The sequence below is a fragment of the Passer domesticus genome, chromosome 14, assembly GCF_036417665.1.
Source record: "Passer domesticus isolate bPasDom1 chromosome 14, bPasDom1.hap1, whole genome shotgun sequence".
NCBI classification, from domain to species: domain Eukaryota; kingdom Metazoa; phylum Chordata; class Aves; order Passeriformes; family Passeridae; genus Passer; species Passer domesticus.
The window spans coordinates 10,468,013-10,490,989 of record NC_087487.1 but is presented as its reverse complement, the minus strand read 5'-3'; the positions used below and the strand labels follow the sequence as shown (position 1 = coordinate 10,490,989).

Genomic DNA, 22,977 nt, shown 5'->3' with positions numbered 1-22,977 from the left:
ATCAAGTGGCTTGTAAATGATGAAATTTAATGTTATTACAAGAAAACTATGACGATAAATTTCCCTTCTTTACAGAAAGAAAAAGCCTTAACAAGAAAAGGTAGAGCTCCTCAGGCAGAGCAGAGGAGCCAACACGACGGCCAAGGGAAAGCGTGTGCGGGAGGCAGGGAGAGCAGGCACTGCCCTCACGCAGGGGGCTGCATTAGACAATGCCCGGTGCCGGTGTGCGGGCAGCGCTCCCCGGGCCCGCCGTGACCTTCACGGCAGCGGCGCCGCGGGGCGGCCGCGCCCGGACACCGCCAGGGGGCGCCCCGCGCGCCCCCCGCTCGCGGCCTTCCCGCCCCGCCGCTCCCTCAGGAGCCCCGCGCGCCTCACGGGGAGCCACGGCCGCTCTCGGCCCCAGCGCAGCTCCTCACTGCAGAACCGGGCCGGTGTACCCCCGGCGGGCCCGAGCGCCCGGCACTGCCGCAGCTCCGCCCTCACGGGAGGGGAGTGCTTTGCGCGCCAGAGCCAGCAGAGGGCGCCACGCTCCCACCGTTCCCGCCTCCGCCCTTGCCCGGCGCGGAAGCCGTCGAGCGCCCCCAAGCGGTCGCGCTGTAACACGGCCGGGCGTGAGTGAGCGCGCCCCGGCCAATCGCCGCGAGCCGTTCGCGTCACGCCGCTTCCTATTGGCTGCCCGGCGGAGGCGGCCGCCCAATGGGCGCGGCGGAGCGCGAGGGGAAGGCACGCGCGCGCGGGAGCCGCCCCCCTTTGCGGAGCGCGCGGCGCGGCGCGGACCGGCCCTGCTGCTGCTCTGAGCGACCATGGCGCTGCCCAGCAGTTGACGTTTGGCTTCTCCCCTCTCCACCTTCTCCTCTTTCTCCGGCCCCTTCCTCCCCTCTGCCCGGGTCCCCGCTCAGGCACGTAGACGGCCGGTACCGGCGACACCGGGTTCCCCCCCGCCCCTCAGAAACAGGCAGTAGGAGTCGGGCCGGGCGGCCGCGGGACGCGCCATGAACATCATCATCGGCATCGGCGGGTGAGAGCCGGGGCCGGGCGGGGAAAGCGGCCCGGGCTGCGGGACGGGCGCGGGGCTCCGGTGCCGGCCCCTCCCGGTGCCGCAGTGGGGTGGGGGGTGGAGCGGCCCCACGTGGCGCTTCCCGACGGCCGCGCTCTCGCCGCAGGGTCACCAACGGCGGCAAGACCACCCTGACCCGCCGGCTGATGCGGGCCCTGCCCAACTGCAGCGTGGTGCACCAGGATGACTTCTTCAAGGTGAGCGGGCCCGCCGGGCCCGGCAGGCCGCGGGAGGGCGCGGGGTGACCCCCGCGGGCTTCCGCCCGCGCTGCTGGCGCGCTGCCCGCGCTGCGCCGCCCTGCCCGCGCTGCCGTGCGGGGCCGGATAAGCCGGCGCTACCGCGGCTCCCCGCGGAGCGCCCCGCTCCTGCCCGGGGGACGATAGAGGAGCGGGCGGCTTTATCGTACTGCTCGTTTTATCTGCACGCAAAGGAACCTGGTGGAGGGTTAAGATTCCCCTTTGTAGCTTCAGGGTTTGGATCTTGGATCTTGCTTAGAAATGGGTGTTGAGCTTCTCAGTAGTTGTTCTGACTAAGCAGGTTTGGTTTTTTTTTGTTGTTACTATTTCAGCCCCAAGATGAAATAGAAGTTGAAGATGGTTTTAAACAGTATGATGGTAAGCCTTTGTTAGTGTTTTCAAAGCTTAACTCAAAAACTTAAAGAGTATATTGATTCTTTATGTGCACTGTTTTGTACTGAATGTATCACTAGATGATACTTAAATACTGCTTAGTGATAGTTGTCTGTTTTGTCTTAGTGATTAGTGCATTAGATATGGAAGCTATGATGAGTACCATAAATGCTTGGATAAAAAACCCTGTCAAGTTTGAACGTTCTCATGGAATCAACAACACAATGGATGCCCAGATCTTGGAAGATAAGGAGGGAGGAGATGAAACAATCCACATTCTTATTGTTGAAGGCTTCCTACTTTACACCTACAGGTAATCAATTGTGCCTTCATACATTTTGATTTTTACATTATTTTATGTAACATGCAAATCTCCAAGGGAATAAAAAGAGATGTTCTAAACCAAGAGTTAGCTGCTGGCATTGACTACGGCCAAGTTTAGGTGTCACAAGTCTAAAGGTGGCTCTAAGTACAGGAAATAGATATAGTTTTACTTTTCTGGGTTTTGCTACTAATTAGTGGAAGTGTAACCAAGCAGGTGTCTCTTTCAGGCCACTGATTGATGTGTTCCACCATCGGTACTTTCTTTCCATTCCATATGAAGAGTGTAAAAGGAGAAGAAGGTAAGTTTGTCTGAGTTCTTTACTAGCCCAATAAAATCTTACTCACTCAAGTATTTTTTCCAAGACTTTAAAAGACTTTAACATTACCCATTCAAGACTTTGTTTCTCTGAAGCTTTTAGATGAGAAGGCAAACAGGCAAATGTAGCTACTGAGTTGGACTATAGCTTTTTTCACCAAACTGACCAAAAACTTCTCGTGTATGTAATGCTCAGTTTCTGCACACACCTTTCATTAGGCTTTCTCTCATTCTGGTTTTCCAATTACATACACAGTTCCCAGGTCTCAAACTATCTGAGGTTTTACATTTGGCTGTGTTGTTGCACACATACACTGTTCTTACTGCAAATGAAAACTTGAATTCGATTTCAAGAGGAATAAGCAGTCAGCTAATTTACCCAAAGTTCTGCTAAAGCTTTTAAGAGTTTACTCATCAGTATTTAGATCAGTCTGTCTTGGGAACTCCTTAAACACTTTGGACCTGCACATTAAATTTCAGTTTATTTGCATAACTTGATGCTTGCAGCTCTTGCTAACTACTAACTTCTGATAAGCTCAGAACCAAACTGGAGTCAGTGGGCTTAGGCTAATGTGTAGAGAAACCCAGTGAAGGATCTGTCATTTCCCTGAACTGTTACTAGACTACTTGTGAGTACCAATGCCTTCATTTACAGTTCAAGGAATTACACTGTACCGGACCCACCTGGATTGTTTGATGGCCACGTCTGGCCTATGTACATCAAGCACAGGAAGATAATGGAAGAACTTGGAGTTGATGTGGGTAAGTCTTCAATGACAAAAGCACTTTATGAGATTGCTTTTCAAACCTGTGCAGTACATATTGGTTAGGTCCATGAGAGGAGGTGAAGCAGGTGGAGGGAGTATATTTCTCTGATACCAGCTGGGTGCATGCTTTTTAAATCAGGATCTGGCAAGCTTACAGAGACTTACTAGAGTTCTCTTATTTTACTTTTAAGTGCATTTGGATGGGACAAAATCAAAGGAGGAGCTGTTTAATGATGTGTATGGACAGATCCAGAATAAGATTGAAGAACTGCTTAACACCCAGGTATATGCCCAGGTTATGTTGCAATTCAAAGGTGAACTTTTTAAAACCTGTGTTGGAAAAGTACGAAGCTGTAACTCAAAATATGTTTACATCTATCTTTCTGTTTAGAAATAAGCTGCTGCTGATTCTTGTGAGTGAAGATGATTCCTGTTTGCTCCACGCTGTCTACCTGACTGCCTCTAAAGTTCCAGCTTCTGTGAAGACTCAACTCCCAAATTCAACTTTGTTCAACCTTTCCCTTGAAAACTTAAGTTCTATATGGCCATAATTAAAAAGCACTTCCCCCTTGTCTGTGATCCTAAATTGTGCTTCAGTCTAGTATGTTCTCAGGTGACTCTTTTCATGATGTTCTTAGTGTCACAGGTTAAAACATCATAGTGGAACTGATGTGAAGTGGCTCAACTATCCTAGGAGAGTGTGTGTATCCATATCCACACACACTGCTTCGAATTCTTTGCTTTCAAAACTCTGCATGCATTCCTCTAAGAATTAGGCAGCAGGTATGCTTAGAAATTAGGATTGATGTTCTTCAAAAATCAAAGAACTGGAGACTTTCAGGCCATTTTACTAGCATTGAATCACTGTTACATCCAGTGCATGCATTGATCTTGGGTGCAAATAAATCAGTTTAGTTTCAGGAAGAAAATTTTACATAGACAATAGCTTCCAAAGTATTGATTGTTTAGCAATTCCTGTAGTAATCTGTAGGGTAAGGCAAGGTCAGATTCCTGTGTAAATACAAAAGTACTTTAAGGCCTCAATTAACATAAAAGATCATGGAAAGAGCACTAAGAAGGCTTTAATCCATAGTAGGAGGAAAAGTGAATTAGTGACCAAAGCTTGATTAAGAAAAACAAACTGCCAGGTATTCCAAGAGGGAAGATATGTATTGATCCAGTGTGAAACTAGTCCACTTCTTTGGAAGGTTTTATCCAATGCTGAGAACCAGCAGTTACTTCAAGCCCAGATGCATCAGCTTCCTGACAGGAGCTGGTCCTCCCCAGTATCCCCTGGAAACAGAAAGTTCTTTCACACACTATCAAAGTAGGGCTTGGGGAAAGTTTTTTTTTCTTACAAGATTCTGTACTGTGAAGAAATGAGCATCAGAGTGTTCTGATCACAACTGAGGATGTACTTTGCTTCTAGCAAGGAACTAAACCAGAACAGGTGTCTGTACCTGATTGTTTTTCTTCAATACTTACTTAAGTAGTGCATTCCAATAGAGCAGAGGCATCATATCAGCTTTCATGTGGTACATGGTTACTCTCTCCTTACTCTGGTCAATAGGAAAGGTCTCCAAAGGCTGAGCATTGTAGTCAAACTCTGCCAGGATCACCTTGTTATAGCCTGTTACTAGTGGGCAGGAAGTGTATCCATCATACTGCAAAGAAAAATACCCACTTCTCATAATTCTGACCAAAGCCTAAAGGCTGAGGTTTTACAAGCCATGGTTAACAGTCACATTTCAAAATAACTTTCTAGGAGGTTTCTGCATTTCCAGTGTAAATATCACTGAAGTTGGAAGGCTGCTGTGCCAGTTCTGATTTATTAACCATAATACTAAGCCACGATTTCAAATGTAGATCTGCCTAACATTGCATAAATGAGACCTAACCTAGAACAACAGGGCATAATGTCATTAGTAGTTGGTTGTTGTAACCAGTGGACCTGCTGACCAGCAGATCTGGATGAGAGCTGGTGTTTACTTCAACAAGCCAACAGGATCTTTAGTGAGAATTTCCAGAGAATTGCAGGATATTCGGGTTAGTGCCCCAAGGAAGCCGTGTGTAAGCCATGTGTAAAATAAGAGTAAAGACTCAAGGACAAATTTGAACATAATTTAGGCTTAACAGCTATAGTACAGAAGCTTCAGTTTAACCTTAAAAGATCATGTCGTACACAGGAGAAGCAAGTTGGCAAGAGTTTTTCTGGAGCAGGTATTACCTTAACAGTGTGAGTAAATCACTTGCACTGATGAAAACCCTGACTAATCAGCCTCTAATCTTCTCTCAACTCAGAAGTCAGGGCATCAAAGAGGTAGTACTTTCAATGGCAGTATCATGAACTGCAATTCCATTACTACTCTGACATACAGCAAGTAACCATTTAGCACCACAACTGCAGAGGCAAAGCCTTTTCTGCCTTCTGGTTCACACATTCACACACTTGCTGCTTGCAAGACTTCCTGCATAAGAAGGGTGAAAACGTTCAAGAGAATTTCTCCCTAAGACAAGAACTGTAAGTACCTTTTTAACTGGCAACTCGTTCTTCATTACCAGAGAAATAGTTTTATCAAGGACTCCAGACTGTGCAGCTAAATGAGAAAGAAATAGAAATGTACTAAGACTATTTCAGCCAACAGTTATTGTCATTACTAAAGCAAACAGTAGCAGCCAGGCATTTTGTTGAACAATTCAGCTGCAATTGAACTTACATGTAAGTTTACTGTCCCAGATTAAAAAAAAGGACTAATGCTTTGGCCTCACTTTTTTGAACTTCTAAAGCTTAATGAAACTTGAGCTGGTATTTTTATCCTATGCCCATTCTCCTATGATAAATTATACTTGCTCAGTCTTATCAAACACTAACATTCTGGCACACTGAAGTTGTTTCATTTTGAGTGCTCTAAGTGTAGACCCATTTACTGAACTTAAGTACCCCACCCTTTCATTACATCAATAACATACAGTATAGCCTGGGTTTTTTTCTGCTCTTATTTGCCTTTTATCAGTTGTGAGACCATACACTTAAAGTGTTTTAATTGTGGAACCTGTGGCTACAAGGCCAGAACATGTGATTTTTTGATAATGACTTAGCAGTTAGGTGACACATGCATGAGGAGCTAAGATAAAGCAGAAAGGTTCATTACTGAATGAACCTTTGACAAGAATGTCACATAATGAATGAGGTATTCTCACAAAACACTAAAAATAGAATTAGTTCATCTGTGAGGCATCTGGAACAGCAGAACTGTTGGGTTAGTGGCATCAACATGGTCTGTAGCTAGCTAGTTGGCCCAGGAGACTCTGGTCTTTTTGAAAGCTCAAAACTGAAGTCACAACCTCAGGAGCAGCAAACTAAACAAAAACCTTACTGTGACTCCACTCTTGTCATTTGCACACACAAAGATACACATGCAACTTTACCTACAGCTGCAGCAGTTTTTGATGTTGGAAGGTTGGTGCAGTCTCCAATACCAAAGACATTAGGATACTTTTTATGCTGTAGAGTCTCCTTATCTAAATCCACCCAGCCGGCTGCATCTGAGACAGGACTGTTGATGAGTACAGCAGGTGGCCCCATTGGGGGTGTGACATGAAGCATTTCATACTGAACAGAAAGAAAAGGCACCCAATGGTTAGTTCATCAGAGCAAACTCTATCTATTGGTATAAGGCAATAAGCATAGTGCGGAGAGAGGGTTTCTTGGGTTTGTGTCTGTTTTGGTTTTTTAAACACAAGTATATAGAATGAAAATCTGCTCTCAAATTTCAAGTGCATCCTTTAATTAACATGAACCTTATCAAGCAATTCCATTTGGAAGCAATTTGCCTTCCTCGATACACACCTGACACATTCCCATGGCATACAGGACTCCATGCCTTATTTATGAGACATTTTTTCTTCTTTCCACCTTGGTTTCAAAATTTTTAATATTCTGCTAACGTTAGATATAGTACTCTCAGGGGGAACAGTAATGCACAACAAAGCAGACTGTGTTATAACAATGCAGAAGTTTGCAGTACACAAGGAAAATAGAACAAAATGAGGGGTCTGAAAGCTCCTGACCTGATGAACTTCAGTCACTCCAGGTCTGTCCAAGTCTGCAAACACAGCTTCTTGCTTGTCTGCTCGAACTTCTACGAGGTTGCGCTTGTAGTTAACAGTAAGATTCCTGTCCTTTACTACTTCAAGCAATGCATCAGCATATTTCTTAACACCAAAAATCACATCAAGTGAGGTGTTGAACATGATGTTTGCTTTGGAACGTTTTCCTGTCTGCAGGAGGAGATCCAATTAGCCTTTTCTATTAAGAAACTGTGACAAGAGGAGACAAAAGAACTGTGCTGCACTACTAAAGAGCTGATAGAAGTATTCATGCAGTTCAATTATTAATGAATGTTTAATTAATATTTCACAGCATGTTAGAAGGTAGACCCTTTCAGCATGAGGAACCTCACACAACTCATGAGAAGAGGTGGCTGCAAAGCACTGAGGAACTGCTATATGAAGGTTAAATTCTTGAAGCAGTTTCGTGTCAAAAAGCTTTCTGAAATCTTCACTTCTGTGCATAATTCAGGTACTCACCCAGCTGGTAGCTCATGAAACTTAAACACATATGAAGCCTGACGCTTCCACCTGAAGTTGTCTTTTGCTTCCACTAAGCCTGGCTAACACTCCTCCTGATGCTGAGACAATGCACCCCCAGGAGCAAGCATAGCCACTTTTCAGACTAGTAGACAAATGACAACAGGTACTTAAAGTTACAAGAATGATGTCATTCCAGCCAGTGTTATTTTGGTGTACCATGTATAATTTACATGGTACACCATGTATAAATTAGGCTGAGAACAGTTGTATCTGCAGCTTACCAGAAGCAGGTCAAGCCATTCTTTCAGTACAAAATTCTGAACTGAATTTCTGAATTCTACAAGCTTCTCTGGTATTAAATATATGCTAAATATTTATGTAAAATCCATTTACCTGCATTCCTTATACATCAAAAATGAAAAAGCAAGTCAGTCACTTCAATAATCCTGAGTCACAGCACTCTCATGTGGTTTATATTTGTTTTAAATATAATATGAAACCCTTAGAACAAGCCTTCCTTCCCACTGTGAGAAAAAGTACTGGCAGAGAGAGTAAAATACTTACTTTTCTCAAGTATGCGTCTGATAAATACATAATCTTCTGAGGAGCCCCTGCACACTTCACTGGAGTATTTGGAAAAGTGAAGATAGCATTTCCTTCCTTAAAATCTTGTAAAGCTCTCCATGTTTTCTCTACTGTCTGGGCTGAATAATTGGAACCTATTTTAGGGTGATTAAAACCTTCAGGCAAGCCTTTGATCTAGGAAAAGAGAAATTAAGGTTTCAAGTACAGATGGCAAAAGTTTTGTCATCATTGACAAGTATTAAATACAGACTGAGAAATAACTACATAAGTTTCTATCAATAAGAAAGTCAATACTTGCTTGCTACTTAGTATTTTTAAAAATAGGCCTAGCAATAAAACAGTTATTTCCTTTAGAATTTAGTATATGATTTGGTTTAGTAAAACTGCTCTGCAACATCTCAGCATAAGTCTTCAGTGCAGACCCAGTCTCAAGTTTTTGTAGGCTGAAATTCAGAGTAAGAATATATAAACATCATCACAAGTAAAAATCATGTTAAAAAAAGTTTCATTCACCTTATAAATTTTCTGTAGTCAGTTGCAGATACCTGTATTTGCCATGGGGTACCCATTTATAAACAATGGCTTGCAGAAATTCTGTGAGAATATGGAGTCACGTTACAGGCACTGCCCTGTGTTTGGAACAGTCCAGTCTGCACCAGAATACACGGCTGGTGAAGAGAAACCATCCCGCTTTTTCAAGTGCCCACTTCTGTTTTATAGTTACTATTTTTCATTACAGAGTGTGATTAACTGTGTTACATGGCTTCTACTAGTGAACACTGAATGTACTTTTATCAGCTGGTACTGATAAATAGATATCAATTGATATGAAGACTGAGAGAGGGTTCACTGAACATGCTGCAACTTCTCATTCCACTGACCTAATCACCAGAGCTTATTTGTGACTGTAGCTGAGACCAGCTCTTGCTTGACATATATCCTGAAAGCTTTTCAAAGAGATACTTAAATATATTGTCAGGTACTACATCATATTCATGTCGAATTGCTCAGACATCTTGCTTTTTGTGTTTTCCTCCTCCTACGCATCACTGTGGTCTTTCTTGCACCAACATTTTCCTCAGAGTGCCACTGTGTGAAGTGCACAGGAAATGTTTCACAAGGGAAGGGCCCCAGGGCCTATTTAAACACAGGCCTGGTAACTCAGCTGGCTCCTTTTGAAGTGCATCCTTTAAGAAAGGTGAGGGTAGCACAAATTAATTCTGCAGGTCAGATTTTACTGACTGCCCTGTGTTCCTCACTCCATTTACATTACAGATGCCTCAGACTCCAGGCAGCACACCTTTATTATCTCATTATAGGCTGCCTTAAAACTCTAGATTTAACTTGCTGCCCCATCTGCTGATTGCCACAGAGATGCAACAAAGTTGTCATAAAAGGCTTTCCCAAGGGTAATTTGGGTTATTACACTGAGATCTGTGGAAGAAGTCATTGATCTGTCTTCTAGCTCTTTAATTCATAGTTTTCAATACTTTGCAGGATAAACAGTTCTGAAATGCCATTTACTTTTAAGAATGTACGTGATACTATTAAAATTAGTAAATATATGATTACTGTAAAACAAATACCTTTTCGTAATGCAGACTAATTCCAAGAGCAATTATCAGATACTTGTAAGATACCTGTTGTATAAGGAACAAAAAGTATTTTAGACAAACAAACCAAAGCATTACCTCGAAGTAAATTTCAGTTACCTGACAGCAAGAGTCACAAGGAAGGAGATATAGGGAGCATCAGTAGCATAAATTAAGCTCTAAGAAGTCTAGTTTAAATGCTAACTGCATTATGAGTTACACACACAGCCCCTCTTATACACAGACCCAGGTATCTCGAGCAAAATATTCTCTTTTCCGTTCAGTTCACCATACACAGGGCTTATGATAATAGTATTTTAAGTTGATGTTATTCTAACCTAGTTATCTACCACAATTTTTATTAGAAAAAGATTTTAAGATCAAGTACATAAGACTAACTGGAATTTCCCAGCCTCCTAGATGCTGGTGGCCTTGCTCAATAGTTCTAAGGGAATCTGCAGGAAGAGGACAGAACTCATGACAAAAATAAACTTTTTTCTTTTTTTTTTTTTTTTTTACATTATTACCCTGATATCATTCTCCAGCCAGACACAGTTCTTATCTGGATCCAATGCTGTAACTTGAGATTTGATCCACTCAACACCTGCAGGCATTACACTTCCCATTGGACGTGCAGAATCTGCCAGCTGCTTTGCACCAGCACCAACCAGGGTCCACAGGGGCTGATAGTAATGAGTCTGAAATAAAAGTTCAAATTTCAAAACTGTTTAAAGGGACTTAAAGGCACCTCACTCTAAATGGAAACTATGTACTCTAAACATTGTGTTATTCTTAATAAAAGAAGCTGTATAAATAACCAAGATTTTTCCATGACAAATCTGCAGGGATGCACAAATCTCACAGAGAAGAAAGTGTCATATAAAACCTTTTGAAAGATGGTTAGTTGGCTTACTTTCCACAGTTAAAAACATGTGGGGCTGGAGAGGGATGAGAATCAGACCCATCTGGTCACGAGTAAAATGCTTATTCTTTGCAGTGCTTTACAGCAGAGGGACACTCACCTTGCTTGGCTCAACAACAGCCACATTTTCTGCCCCCACTTTCCTCTTCATCCGAGCACTCATGGAGATTCCACCAGCTCCTCCACCCAACACAAGTACTTCATAATAATCCTTGGCAGCACACCTGGCTGCTGTGTGTAAGCTGAAGGAGCTCATCTTCTGCATTCCTGGTTTCAGCAACCACACACCAGAATGGAGGCAGGAGCAGGAAAACACTGCTCCAGCTGCTGCCATCTTTCATTAACTGGGAAGCTAGGAGATAAGGAAAGGCACCAGTAACAATTACAGGAAGCAGTATTTACATTCATTAAAGCGCCTGCGTTAGTTTTCAAGGCAAAAATTATAATACTCAATTCCTCGAGTAATCAGGCAAGAATTACAGCTTTTTCATTTATTTACTCATTTATGTTACTTACAGACCGGAATTTCAAAATTACACCTGAAACCTCCTATTTTCAAGAAAATCTGTCAATGTCAGCTTCAAAAATTCTCCACTACACTAGATGTAGCTGAGTAACTAATTTTGCACCTTTATGTGATATCTTGACATCCCTCATGTCTGTGTACCTTGAATTCTTTATAATTTTTTATAATACTTGCCCTGTTATTAATCCATAGAGTTACAATTTAGGACAGAGAGGGAAAAATCTCAGAGGCATCCACTGTAAAACAAATGTTAATAATTTTGTTTTGCAGATGCAAAACATGATGCAAACATTTTCTTCTCATCTGCTCCCCATTCAGAACAAAACACCCAAATCCACGGGAAGTTAGTTTCACTTCAGAAGGCTGTTTATCATCTGTGCAGGCAGCTATTTAAACATGTGTTCTTCCATTTATAGACATCTTTTCCCTTTGACTCTAAGGCTATTTGTTTGCACGGTTTTAGAAGAACTCTTTCTTCTTTAATACTGAAGAAAATGCACTTGAAAGAAATCGTAGTTAAGACTGAGCAGGAGCGCTCAGTACCTCAGTATCTCAAATGGAGCCCAGAACAAACACGTAACCGAAGCATGGCAGTTCTAGCAGAGCTCTTGCTCAGGACAACTGCAATTTCTTGCTCTCCAGGGCAGCCACTTATGCTAAGCTCCTCAGACTGCCTACTTTACCGGACCAGTTAATTGAAGGAAGTCGGAACAAATAAAGTTAGACAAGTCCTACTAGCAAGAAGTACAGATCATTGCAACTCTTCTTTGCACAGCTAGCCACGGATCAGCAGTTTAAGCATTCCACCCATGCACGTGTGCTGCTCGGCGGGCAGCTCCCAGCCGGCTCCAGAGCTGCGAGCCCCTCAGCCCCGGCCACAGCGGCCGCCGCTGCTCCGCGGCCCCGGGGCCGAGGCACCCGGCCCGGCGGGGGAGCAGGGCTCTGACAGGGCAGACCCGGCCGGCCGCTGCGGCCCGCAGCTGCCCCGCCGGCACGGCCGCCCCGCCGCCTCGCTGCTCGGCCCAAGCCCGCACCCGCGCTCCCTCACGGCAGCACCCGGCACCCCCGGCCCGCTCCCCGCGCCGCACTCACCGCTCTTTGCACCGAGCAGGGCGGGCAGGGACCGCGCCGTCGGCCGTGTGCGATCGGCGCCGGGAGCGGCGGGGCGGAGCTCGGGGCTCCGGGTGCTGCCCGGCAGCGGGCAAAGGCCGCGGGCCGGCCGGGAAGGGCCGGGCGGGGCCCGGTGTGCGCAGCCGGCGGTGGTCGCGGAGCCCCGCCAGGGGCTGAGGCGGGCGCTCCGCTCCGGGCAGGTGCCGATGGCACCTACAGCTCCAACCCCGTGCTTCCCGAAGTTTTGAAACTGCAATGCTGAAGCTGGCCCCCTGCCAATCCCTGAGCGAAACCCAGCCGTGCACTCGGCACTGGCCTCCGTCCCAGGCCCACCTGGCCGCACACAGCACGGGTCACCACACCGCCGTTACCGACCCCTGCGGTACCTGCCATGGAGTGAGCACTGACTCTCCAATACCTGAACTTTCTCGGGTTACCTGTGAGCACCAGCCCTAAACTATAATCTAGGAGCCCCTTTCCACAGACAGAAAACCAGCAAAAATATTATTAATAAAATAACACCAAAACACGTATTAGATCAATAATTAATAATAAATGAGCTCTGATGGAGTGCATCCCCCCCCAGTGATAGGCAAAGGCTCTCTTTTCAAAGCTGCTGAACACCCACAGTTCCTGCGTTTTATGGACAGAAAATGTACTGAAAGAAGACAATAATCAGTATTTTTAAAGTGTCATGGAGATCGGACTTTCTTGTTAATACAGAGACTTTTATCCTCTAGAGAGAAAAAAGCCCCAGGGTTTATAGTTATATCCTTTAAAACACCCAAACTGCCCATTTTTATAATCTTTATGAGTTTCTCAACTTCCTGTTTCCAGCTGCCTTTGTATAATCAGAGTGCATCCTTTTCCCCACATTTTTTGCTCTAAGAGGTTGATCCTCATCTCCGTTCACGAGAAAAATGCTGGGCTGTGTTTTTTTAAACATGTATTTTTATGACTGCCTTTAAACATTGCAGTATTTTCTTTAAGTTCCCATGCACATTTCCCCACAGACTGCTTACAGAGAAAGCCTGCAGTTTTAATTAAAAAAAATTACTCATTAATTCCGTAATTCAGAAACTCACAAACCAAACATGAAGAAACTCCTCACCTGTAGCACAGAGGCCTCCAGCAGCTGTAGGGAGCACTGCCTTAACCTTTCCAAAGTCCAGGCAGGACCAGAGGGTGGGAGCTGCTGTGTGAGGGCTGGGCACACACTGCCTAGCCCTAACCCTGTACTACCACATCTATCTACTCCATTAGTAACTTGTTATAAAATCACAGCAACAGAACTGCTCACTCAAGCTGTGCGTGACGATGCAAGCACACAGTTTTAGATGTCAGTACCATTAAATTCACCCAATTTACTTTCATGCATTAAGACTTACAAGAGTATTTGGTAGAACATCCTATGGAGATAATGAATTGTAGTTTTCATTGAAGTAATTTAAGAACACATCAATAGAAGTCATGTAAATGGAACAAACTTCATCCTATATATTTTTATTAATTTCCCCCCTTTATTACATAAAGGTGAATTAGTAAAATTAGGTTCTTATTCATAGAAACCCAGATCTTATCATGCTTTTATAGGAAAAGTTAATAAATTAGATTTTTATGTATGTGCATGTGATTCCTCAGGTAAGCACTGTCAGCTTTTACTCCTTTGGCTGGAAATTATTTCAAGTGCTGAAATGTACCAAAGTTCAAAAGTATCAATTTCTATGAATTTCTTAGAATTCTCTAGTTTTAGTCAAAATAACCATGATTTTTTTGGAAACAAAACAAAACAAATCCAAAAAAACACAGTTCTTTGGAAAAAAACCATACAGTTCTTGACAGAGAAAGAGAATATGACTTGACACAGTAAACTGGATTCTATATGAGGGCATACAAATCAAGAAATACCAAAGGAATTAAATTCTGGTTTGTATACTGAGGCATCCAGTTTCATGTTATAGTTTAATAAGAACAGTTTTAATTCCCAGAATCTGATTGTGAAATTACATTACAAAATAAAATACTTAGACAACATTTAGTTATGTACATTCTGCTCCAAAAAAAATGGACTGTGGAAATTCTTTACATTTCTCTTAGAAATACATACAAACCACAGCAGAGGCCAACAATCCACTGGCAATTAATAGCCACTGAGTCAACTTTGGGGAAAATACCTGGGGAAAGTTTTAATCTAATACTGCTTCACTGAAAGCATTTCAGTGTCTCTTCAGACTGCTTGAAGTCCTTTGCTCTCCTTGCCCCAAAACATGATCCCAGTTTACCTTGCATGATGCCTGAGTACTTGTTAGAGTTCATCTTTCACAGAAAAAGATGTCAAATATTAAGAACAGGAAATTAGGACTTCAGAAAATGACAATACAGAAAGTCCAGGCAGGTGTACACTGTGTGAGTCATCTAAAACAGAAGGAAAATAAAATTGACTGTGCCCCTGTGATACATTCCTATATGTATTTTATGGAAAACTTTACATAGCTTGCCCTTTATCTTACTTCAAAACACATCATTTACACTATTACTTAAAAAGAAACAGATATACTTGAAAAGAAACACAGTTATAAAATAACTAGTTTGTTAGACTGTAGGAACAAATAATTTAAAGCTAGTCTAGACAATGTGTACATTCATTTGAATGGGGGTTCACACCAAGTGCTGCAAGATAGGAATTACATTCAGAGAAATGGATATCAACCTCCATTCCAAATTACACATCAGTAATCACACCAATAATCATCAATCTGGGTGAGGACTCTTATAAAAAATCTCTTAGGCAGCCCTGAAGTGCAAATGATTCATTTGTTAAGGAAAAAACAATAAATGCAGCAGTTTTCCTACAGGTGGCTGAATTTCACATGAAGTGGAAAATTTTAGTTTTGGTTATGTTTTATTTTGTCACACAAGATAAAGAAATTACAACTTCTAATCCCACAAAAATATGCTTAGACCACACAAGTCTTCCTAATAAACCATTACAGAAGCAACAGTTTCCAGGTTTGACTTAAATGTTTGTGGAAGCACAAATTCATTAATCTTTGCATTGTGCACACATAAATTTTGACAATCTTTAGTGTTCTGCTTCTTCCCTGCCAATCAATTCAGTTGGGAACTTATTCAGAAGTTACTTTAAAGCTGTTCTTAAGTGACTTGATGACAAAAAAAAAAAGATTGCTGCAATGAAGGGAACTTTTAAGCAAATACACTGCTGTTTTCTTCAGTTCTTTAGAGATGGATCAAAATAAGGCTGCACAAGAAATCAGTATTTAAGATCAAAGACAGATCCCAACTACATGAAACAAAGCAGTTTCAGAGAAAATGTAGACACTGAAGTCTGGTGATGAGAACTGAACTTTAAGAAGTTCTCTGCATTTTGTCTGAAAAACATGTGCCAGTCATCAAATCTCTCAGAATTCTAAACACCGAAAGAACAGAAGAAAACAAAAATGGATAGGTACTTAAAACTATGATGCCTAGTTCTCCTATATACATATACATATAAAAATTAACTTACATTATAATATCAAACTGCATAGCATTACAAAAGAAGGCAACTTGAATGGCTGAAATTAAAAACTGTGAATGTTACCAACTCTATTATTACCATTCTGGAATTTATAATGCCATAGAGTATACTGTTGCTGGCAACAGCTATAGCCCAATTTAAGCAAAGTCTGCCTTAATTCCAGTGAATGTAGAAATCATTAATTCAGACAAGTTGATGCATGCCCTGTTTTCAGGTCCTCTTTGCAGGTTTTGCTGTTAACTGTTTCTCTCTTTCAAGTTCCTTCTCACGTTGCTGCTCTCGTTCCAGTTCTTCCTTCTGCCTCTTTTGTTGCAGCTTAAGTGCTCTTTTCTAAATAGACAAGGAAATAATTCTAAGTTTTATAGATATATTTAAGTTGAAGCAACAAACAAAATCCCTCCCATTCTGCCTCTCTCCAACACACCCCTCCTTATGACTGAATGTAGCATAAACTGTTCATTTTTGCTTCATCCCTCCCAATTTTGGCTTACTGTTCAAACATGGGAAGCTTGTGATCAACACTGGGAAAACACGAACTGGAGCCCCTTCAGTCTCACTGAAGTTATCCTTTGGGTATACCTGACAAGGCTCTTACCATACAATTTACTGCCTCCAAGAAACAATTCTCTTGTTGACACACTGACTGATCTTGCCAGAATGTAACCAGGCTGTCTATACAGCATGAAACCAGTGAACTTATGCCACTGTTAATTGTACATTAAACAGAAGGAGAAATTCTTACATTGGTGACAATCTAGTTTCCATTGAAATGAAACTGAAACAACAAAGAGAACTGCTTGGAATGGAGTGGACTAAGCAACAGAACAAGCATGATTCTTACACCACCTAAACATGAAGATTACACTGAAAGTGTATTTCAGATGTGCAATATGCTTGAGCACCATGAGGAGCAAGTGAAAGGTTAAACACATACATGGCTTGGAGATACTGAAAACATAATTTTAAGATAAAATTGTATTTTAATCAGAATTTTCAATATGCATCCAAAACAAAAGTTGGAAGTCAATAATACATAAGCAAGTATCTGTATTGGAAAGTAAAAATATTTATCCCACTTACTTTTAACTTTGATGTCTTCTCATGCAGCATCATCATTTCATTTCTAATATTCACTAATTTGTTGTGATAGTGTTTAGCTTCTGAAAACTTAAAAATCGTAACTGTTAAAGCATTGACTGTCAAGTTAGAACAGTTGTTTTATAAAGCTACACAGTCAAATAGCAATCAAAAACAGTGACTACCAGAACAGTTTGATAATGGCAAACATGTTCAAGTTTATATACAAAATTTACATGTCACATATATCAATACAGAAAACTACTGCATCTCAACAGTTACACACAGTAATCTACTGAGTTAAGATTCATGAAACAGAATAAAAATATTACAACTTTATGCACCATACAGGAGTGTTTCATGCTCCATTCCTGCTAGTCTGGGGAGGTGCACAGAGCCCATGCTGGAGTCTCAATCCTACTGAAAAAATGTGTACATCTGCTTTGGCTGCTGGCTTTGAACAGCCAGTCCCACCAATGCTGCCTGGCTGAGCCTGCACTCTCTTCCCAATGCCCCTCCCATTCAGGGAAACATGCTGGTTCCCACCCTCTCCAGCATTTTGTCCCTAAAATCTGAACTGGTTTTCTTGCTGTAGGTCATTAAGAAAAAGACAAGAGCTGCTAGGAAGGCTTCAGCAAGAAAATCTATGCTAATCTAGAATTTAAAAGGCATTACTGATACTTACCAAAGCATTGATATCAACAATGGAGTTACAGTCTTTGAATTTTGAAATTTCTTGTTCTAATGTTTCCAGCAGTACCACTTGGTTCTGTCTAAAACAAAAAAAAGATGCATAAACTCAAAGTAAAGCACCACATATGCTTTTCAACCAGGCCTTTAAACAGACTTTTAATCAAAACAGTACCAATAAACACTTCCCAAAACCAGATTCCTCTTATACATTGCTAGGCAATGTCAATAAAAACCTGAGTAAATGACTTTAGAAAAATCCAGCTGCTTTTTGTTGCACAAATTTAGCTGGTATCATACAGCACATGGATATCCAGGATAAATATCCCACAGACCCTGAAGAGGCACTCTCCAGGCTGCAGTGGCTGACTGAAGGAAGAACAATTAGCTCTTGACTTTCCACTTGGGTGCCTCTGTGTCATGACACAGGACTCAGTTATTTCTGTACAGAACTCGTGTGGACTCCTGGTGATGGTGAAGGATCTCCATCCCACACAAATCAGCTCAAGTCTTTCCAGACAAAGGCTGTCCTTGGCAGGAGCACAACCACACCATGCACAGTGAAACCCAAACTAAGGTACCCTGCAAAACCTGAGATGGATCTGTGTAAAGCTCTCTCCAGTATCTCTGTATCCATGGCAGATCTGATCTGCATTTGAAATCAGCTACTCTTGGTCATCAGTGAGGTACCAGTGTTTAAAGAACTCTTATCTCTTTAGCTCCTTACTTGTGTTTTTCAAGTGTTTTGCAGTATGGTTTAGAGAATGAACAATAAACAATATATCTCACTACAAGCTTCCCTGAATACAAACTGCATGTTTCCAAGCAAAATAAATCCAGCTTTTAGCACACTTTTCCACTACAGAAGTGAATAAGCATTTAAGAAACCTAGGTCTTCTGCTCTGCCTGGCTTAGGGGATTTTACTCTTCTAGTGTTACACATTCTTCTTCTGTGCTCACAGGCTACACTGCAGGTTATACACCCCCTGGTACTCCCACAGATCACTGAATTATTCAGGCTGCTTGAGTCAGGATACAGAAATGCTGATAAACTATATTCCAGTTAAAGGGAGCTGGCACATTATATTGAAAAGAGCAGCAAACCAAGTATGCACGTGTATGAAGCTGGTTTCAAAAATCTGCTTACGTAAGTTCCTGCAGTGCTGATTTTGATCGCTGAAGATCAGGCAGATAGTGGGAGATCAATCCTTCAGTTAGCTGCTCCACAGCTTTCTCATCTATTAAAGGCAGATCTTCTACAACTCCTTCATCTGGAGACGCATCACTGGGACCTACACCAAAGAACAGCAAGGCTGAGTATAGTGTGACAGGTCAGCACACACTTCAATTTCACCTAGAGGAACTATATGTTCCTTTTCAAAAAATGGAATGCATTAAAACACAGTAAAATTCTCTGCACTTTTTGAACTAAACTGGACTTTTGTCTTTCTCTTCTTCTTTATTCCTCCCTTATTCTCAGTCCTGTATCACAATCTTCCTGGTAAACCCTTTTATGTGAACTGCAGCAGAACAGAAAGAGGGAAATATAACTGTTCCATATATATCTTAAAACAAAAAAAAAAAATTTGAGTACTCCAGGCTACTGAAGGAAAAACAAGGGTAACATCAGTGTTTTGATTCTGTATCAGGAGTACCTACACATTAACAGCCCCCAACCTTTGCTTTCAAAGTCTGGGAACAAGCTAGGCTATGAAAGGTCTTTGCCTGTCACTCAAAACACCAAGAGTTCACGGTGAACTCCAAGAACTGAACTTCACAGGCTGTAAGATTCGTATGGGCACGCTACGATTGTTTTTGTCTGCTCGTGGAAGATAAAACCCTCTACCCTGCAGGCCCCGCACGGGACAGAGCGATGCGGAGGCAGCCCCCGGCCCCGAGGGAGCCCGGCCGGACACCGGCTGTGGCGGAGCCTCCGGGGAGCGCCCTGCTCCGACCGGGCCCGGCGGCGGCTCCAGCCTCTCCTCGCACCCGCGTCCCGCCCGGCCCGGGCTCCCCTCACGCACCCAGCGAGCGCCCGGGGGCACCCGCGGCCGCCGCCTCCTTCCCCTCCGCGCCGCTCATCGCTGCCGCTCCCGGCGCCCTCCAGCAGGGCAGAGCAGAGCAGGGCAGGGCCGCCCGAGCCCGCGGCAGGCGGGTCCGGCTGCCCTCACCGAGCGGGCCGGCCCGGCGCCCCCCGGCCCGCGCCCCGCCGCCGCCGCACCATAGAGCTCCGGGCCCGGGCCGCGCGCCGGCCGCGGAAGTGACGCGGGAGCGACGATGGCGACGTTGGGTGGCGAGCCCGGCAGCGGGGCCGCGCCTGAGAGCGGGGCCGCGCCTGAGAGCGGGGCCGAGCCCGCCCGCTGGGGCGGTGCCAGTGGCGGTGCCCGGCGCTCCTTCCGCCGCTCCCCTCCGCTCCCCGGGGCTGCCGGCTCGCCCGGAGCGGTGGGAAGCCCCCCGGCCCCGGGAGCAGCCCGGACGCGCGCGGGCTCCAGCCCCCTGCGGTGCCGGCCCTGAGCGGCCCGGCCTGGCGGGGACAGCGGCTGCCGGGCGGGAGCGGCGCAGCGCAGCCCCCGAGCCCTAAAACAACTAAAAACACCGCAGGTGCCCTTTCTTAGGGACATCCTTGCTCTTGTATTTTATAGATTTGGATTCTCCAGAAACCGCGCAGACTTTACGCTACTTGCAGATTTTGTTTCTTGGGAAATTAATAATTAGCTTTTGTGTACGTGTCTGTCTGAGCATCTCCCCCAACAGTGTGCAAGAGCAGTAATAACTTCACACAGAATCTCAGAATATTCTGAGTTGGAATGGCCCAGAGGGATCATTAAGGGGATCACTTAGGCAAGTGGCCCATATGGGGATCAAACTGCCACCTTGGTGTTATCAGCACCCTCCATAACCAACTTGCAAGTATATATATTTAATGAAAATCAGTTTTGTATGGTAGGATTTATATTTTTTCCTCTTTAACCTACAAAGGTCTTTTCAGGAAATGCAGGTGCAACTATACAATAACTAATGAAGGACCACTCAGAAAGTTGTTTTTGTTTTGTTTTTGGTTTTTTTTTTAATGCAGTATTTTAATGTATCCCCAGATCTTAAAGATTAAATTAAATTCAGGCAGTTCCCCTAATGCTCTTCAGAAACAGATCAAGGCAAAAAAAGGGGCTTTTGAGGTGATCTGTCAGCCTTAAAATTAACATTTCTAACTGCAAGATTGTTGCAAATTCATTTGCATTTTTCTTCATACGCATATTCTAATTAACTTTTGTTCACAATTATGTCACTATTCCATCATCAGATTAAAGACTTATCCATTTTTCTGCTTTTTTAAAGGAGCAAAAAGAGGAAAGAGGTAATTAACTCAAGCAGACTCAAATTCTTAATTCCAACTGGTTAGCAATTTTACTTAAAAGTTTCTTTTGGTAGGGAAGAAAACCCACAACTTTTGTTGAAAGTTTCACTGGGAAAGACTGTGCAGTTTCCAGATGGAATTTCTAGTAAGAACAAGTGAGATAATGACTCTGAAATAGTCTCACTTGAGATGTGGGAGTTTCAGATTTGTGCTCATGCTTTGCCTGTTCCAGGCCTTCCCACGTCTTGCAGAAATAGACTAAGGATTGGAATAGAAAACTGGTATCTGGTTTTCTAGACAAATTAAAATTTAACTGTTTGTCAACCCAAGTGTTCCAAAAAAAGAGAATGACAGAAAACTTTCTTGTTCCTTTTCTTTTGCAAAATGCCCTCTGTTTCACAGTAATTATTTCCCAAGTGCTTATGTTTGTAATACTGTTAATACCACATAATTGTGTTCCATTTTATGTTGTAGCAACTGTGTTCAGAAACCTTTAATGGACACTGTCACATAGGCATTTTGGATTTTATTGTTTGCAACTGATTTAAGCAGTTACATCTGTTGTAACAGTGCGTCACCCTAGAAATGTGAGTGAAAATGGAGTTAAGTTAGCTTGAATTGTATAGCAAATAGGATGTTTTAAACCATCAGCTTTGGAGGTGCCCCGTGACTTCAGGGATGACAACATGAAAAGGAAACACTTCACATTAATAGGTAACCTCTTAGAGACTCTCTGTCCTCATTATGTAAACGAGACTATAGACAGAGCAGAGCCCTGGCTGTTACAGTGAAGAAATTGAGTGTATCTGGTACAAACAGTTCTGCTCACCAGAGGCTCATCTTTCCCATGTACGAGCTGGTTCTTGACAACACGTCTGGTCTCAGCTATTCAGTTAAAGGTGAGCTGGCAAACCTTGGTGCACTGGTTTAGTGTGTTAGTCCTCCCAGCTAAAACCCTTCCTCAGTGCTGGGAGTTTCTGTTCTGTAGGAGTGGCAAAGCTCCAGCTAAAGCCCAACATCTTAAGACAGTTTTAAATGCAGTTCTTTTGGTGCCTCCTGGCTGCTCATGCCTGTGTGTCCTTCACTCTGTGCTGGTACAAGTGGTGAAACTCTTGAAACACAGAGTGAGTTAAATCATGCAGAGAGAACAGAAACATCAAAAATGGGTGAACTGGAACACAGCTGGGAGCACTTTCCTAGGCAGCAAGGCTGGCTTAACTGGTTCCCATCCTTGGCTGCTCATTCTGACTCCCACGCTGTTCGCTGCCCCCTCGTTGTCATATGGATGTCTCTGAGAGTTGAGATCATGCAAGCAGTCTCAGTTACACACATAAATATATCCAAACCCCTCCCAATATGCACTGTTTAATTCTGACCCATTTCTGGGACTCAGTTTGTTGTCTGGCCCCTGAACAATTGTGCTGGTAACAATGCTGGGGGAATCATGAGGTGGGTAAAAGGGCAGGAGATGGCACCACTTTAGCCACTTAAAGAAAAATAACCTGAGATTCACGCTCAGGAAAACAGCCACATTGTAAAATGGCAAGGGAGCTCAGATAAAGTGTCATACTGTCTATTTTTGGACATCATTAAGAGAACAACAATAAGCAACCTCCACCCAAGGCCACAGAGGACTCTCACAGGGCCAGTTCCAAGAAGGGGCTCACTCCCTGTCCTGCAGCATTGCCCTGATGCCTGCCAGAATCTGTGATCAGCCTTTGACCAGAAAAGGAGTGCCCTTCTCCAAAATCCTGCACTTCTATGCAACTCTCCAGTCTTCCCTTGGCAACTTCCTTCAACCCAGTAACAAAGCAAGATAAGTGCCTTCTCTCTGGCAAGGCACGGTTTCCCAGAAATGTTTATGGCTTAGTAAACTGACTGAATACAGTAACAGAA

The 22,977-nt window shown here is 43.4% G+C and overlaps 3 protein-coding genes across 6 annotated transcripts; 1 reads left to right on the top strand and 2 right to left on the bottom strand.

Annotated features, from left to right (window-relative positions):
* Positions 1–731: 731 nt before the first annotated feature.
* On the top strand, positions 732–3,679 carry LOC135280482 (nicotinamide riboside kinase 2-like). Its single transcript, XM_064388409.1, has 8 exons — positions 732–1,018; positions 1,164–1,254; positions 1,626–1,671; positions 1,813–1,999; positions 2,238–2,309; positions 2,982–3,088; positions 3,285–3,376; positions 3,485–3,679. The coding sequence occupies exons 1-8, from the start codon at positions 993–995 to the stop codon at positions 3,488–3,490; spliced, it is 627 nt and encodes a 208-aa protein (XP_064244479.1). The 5' UTR covers positions 732–992; the 3' UTR covers positions 3,491–3,679.
* Positions 3,680–3,925: 246 nt separating this feature from the next.
* SQOR (sulfide quinone oxidoreductase) lies at positions 3,926–13,757 on the bottom strand. Of its 4 annotated transcripts, none has more exons than XM_064388404.1 (10): positions 13,533–13,757; positions 10,886–11,137; positions 10,391–10,561; positions 9,858–9,911; positions 8,251–8,445; positions 7,165–7,374; positions 6,523–6,706; positions 5,623–5,690; positions 4,579–4,757; positions 3,926–4,386 (listed from the first exon to the last, which is right to left on the bottom strand). In XM_064388404.1, the coding sequence occupies exons 2-10, from the start codon at positions 11,117–11,119 to the stop codon at positions 4,329–4,331; spliced, it is 1,353 nt and encodes a 450-aa protein (XP_064244474.1). In that variant the 5' UTR covers positions 11,120–11,137; positions 13,533–13,757; the 3' UTR covers positions 3,926–4,328. The 4 variants fall into 4 exon arrangements, with proteins under 4 accessions (XP_064244474.1, XP_064244477.1, XP_064244476.1 ...); XM_064388407.1 differs by lacking the exon at positions 13,533–13,757 and adding an exon at positions 12,755–12,810; XM_064388406.1 differs by lacking the exon at positions 13,533–13,757 and adding an exon at positions 12,404–12,540.
* Positions 13,758–15,304: 1,547 nt separating this feature from the next.
* Positions 15,305–19,996, bottom strand: BLOC1S6 (biogenesis of lysosomal organelles complex 1 subunit 6). Its single transcript, XM_064388411.1, has 5 exons — positions 19,751–19,996; positions 18,874–19,018; positions 17,722–17,809; positions 17,040–17,126; positions 15,305–16,289 (listed from the first exon to the last, which is right to left on the bottom strand). Exons 1-5 carry the CDS (start codon positions 19,806–19,808, stop codon positions 16,170–16,172), a joined length of 498 nt encoding a protein of 165 aa, XP_064244481.1. The 5' UTR covers positions 19,809–19,996; the 3' UTR covers positions 15,305–16,169.
* Between the last annotated feature and the right edge of the window lie 2,981 nt (positions 19,997–22,977).

Excerpts from the sequence above, each read along its gene's own strand:
- LOC135280482 (XM_064388409.1), top strand. The coding sequence starts at position 993 with ATGAACATCATCATCGGCATCGGCGG. Across the intron at positions 1,019-1,163 it reads ATCATCATCGGCATCGGCGG|GGTCACCAACGGCGGCAAGA; the intron begins GTGAGAGCCGGG and ends CTCTCGCCGCAG. Across the intron at positions 2,000-2,237 it reads TTCCTACTTTACACCTACAG|GCCACTGATTGATGTGTTCC; the intron begins GTAATCAATTGT and ends TGTCTCTTTCAG.
- SQOR (XM_064388404.1), bottom strand. The coding sequence starts at position 11,119 with ATGGCAGCAGCTGGAGCAGTGTTTTCCTGCTCCTGCCTCCATTCTGGT. Across the intron at positions 5,691-6,522 it reads AAAAACTGCTGCAGCTGTAG|CTGCACAGTCTGGAGTCCTT; the intron begins GTAAAGTTGCAT and ends TTTCTCATTTAG. Across the intron at positions 4,758-5,622 it reads ACGAGTTGCCAGTTAAAAAG|TATGATGGATACACTTCCTG; the intron begins GTACTTACAGTT and ends TTTTCTTTGCAG.
- BLOC1S6 (XM_064388411.1), bottom strand. The coding sequence starts at position 19,808 with ATGAGCGGCGCGGAGGGGAAGGAGGCGGCGGCCGCGGGTGCCCCCGGG. Across the intron at positions 19,019-19,750 it reads TGCCCCCGGGCGCTCGCTGG|GTCCCAGTGATGCGTCTCCA; the intron begins GTGCGTGAGGGG and ends TCTTTGGTGTAG. Across the intron at positions 16,290-17,039 it reads AGAAGACATCAAAGTTAAAA|AAAAGAGCACTTAAGCTGCA; the intron begins GTAAGTGGGATA and ends TTGTCTATTTAG.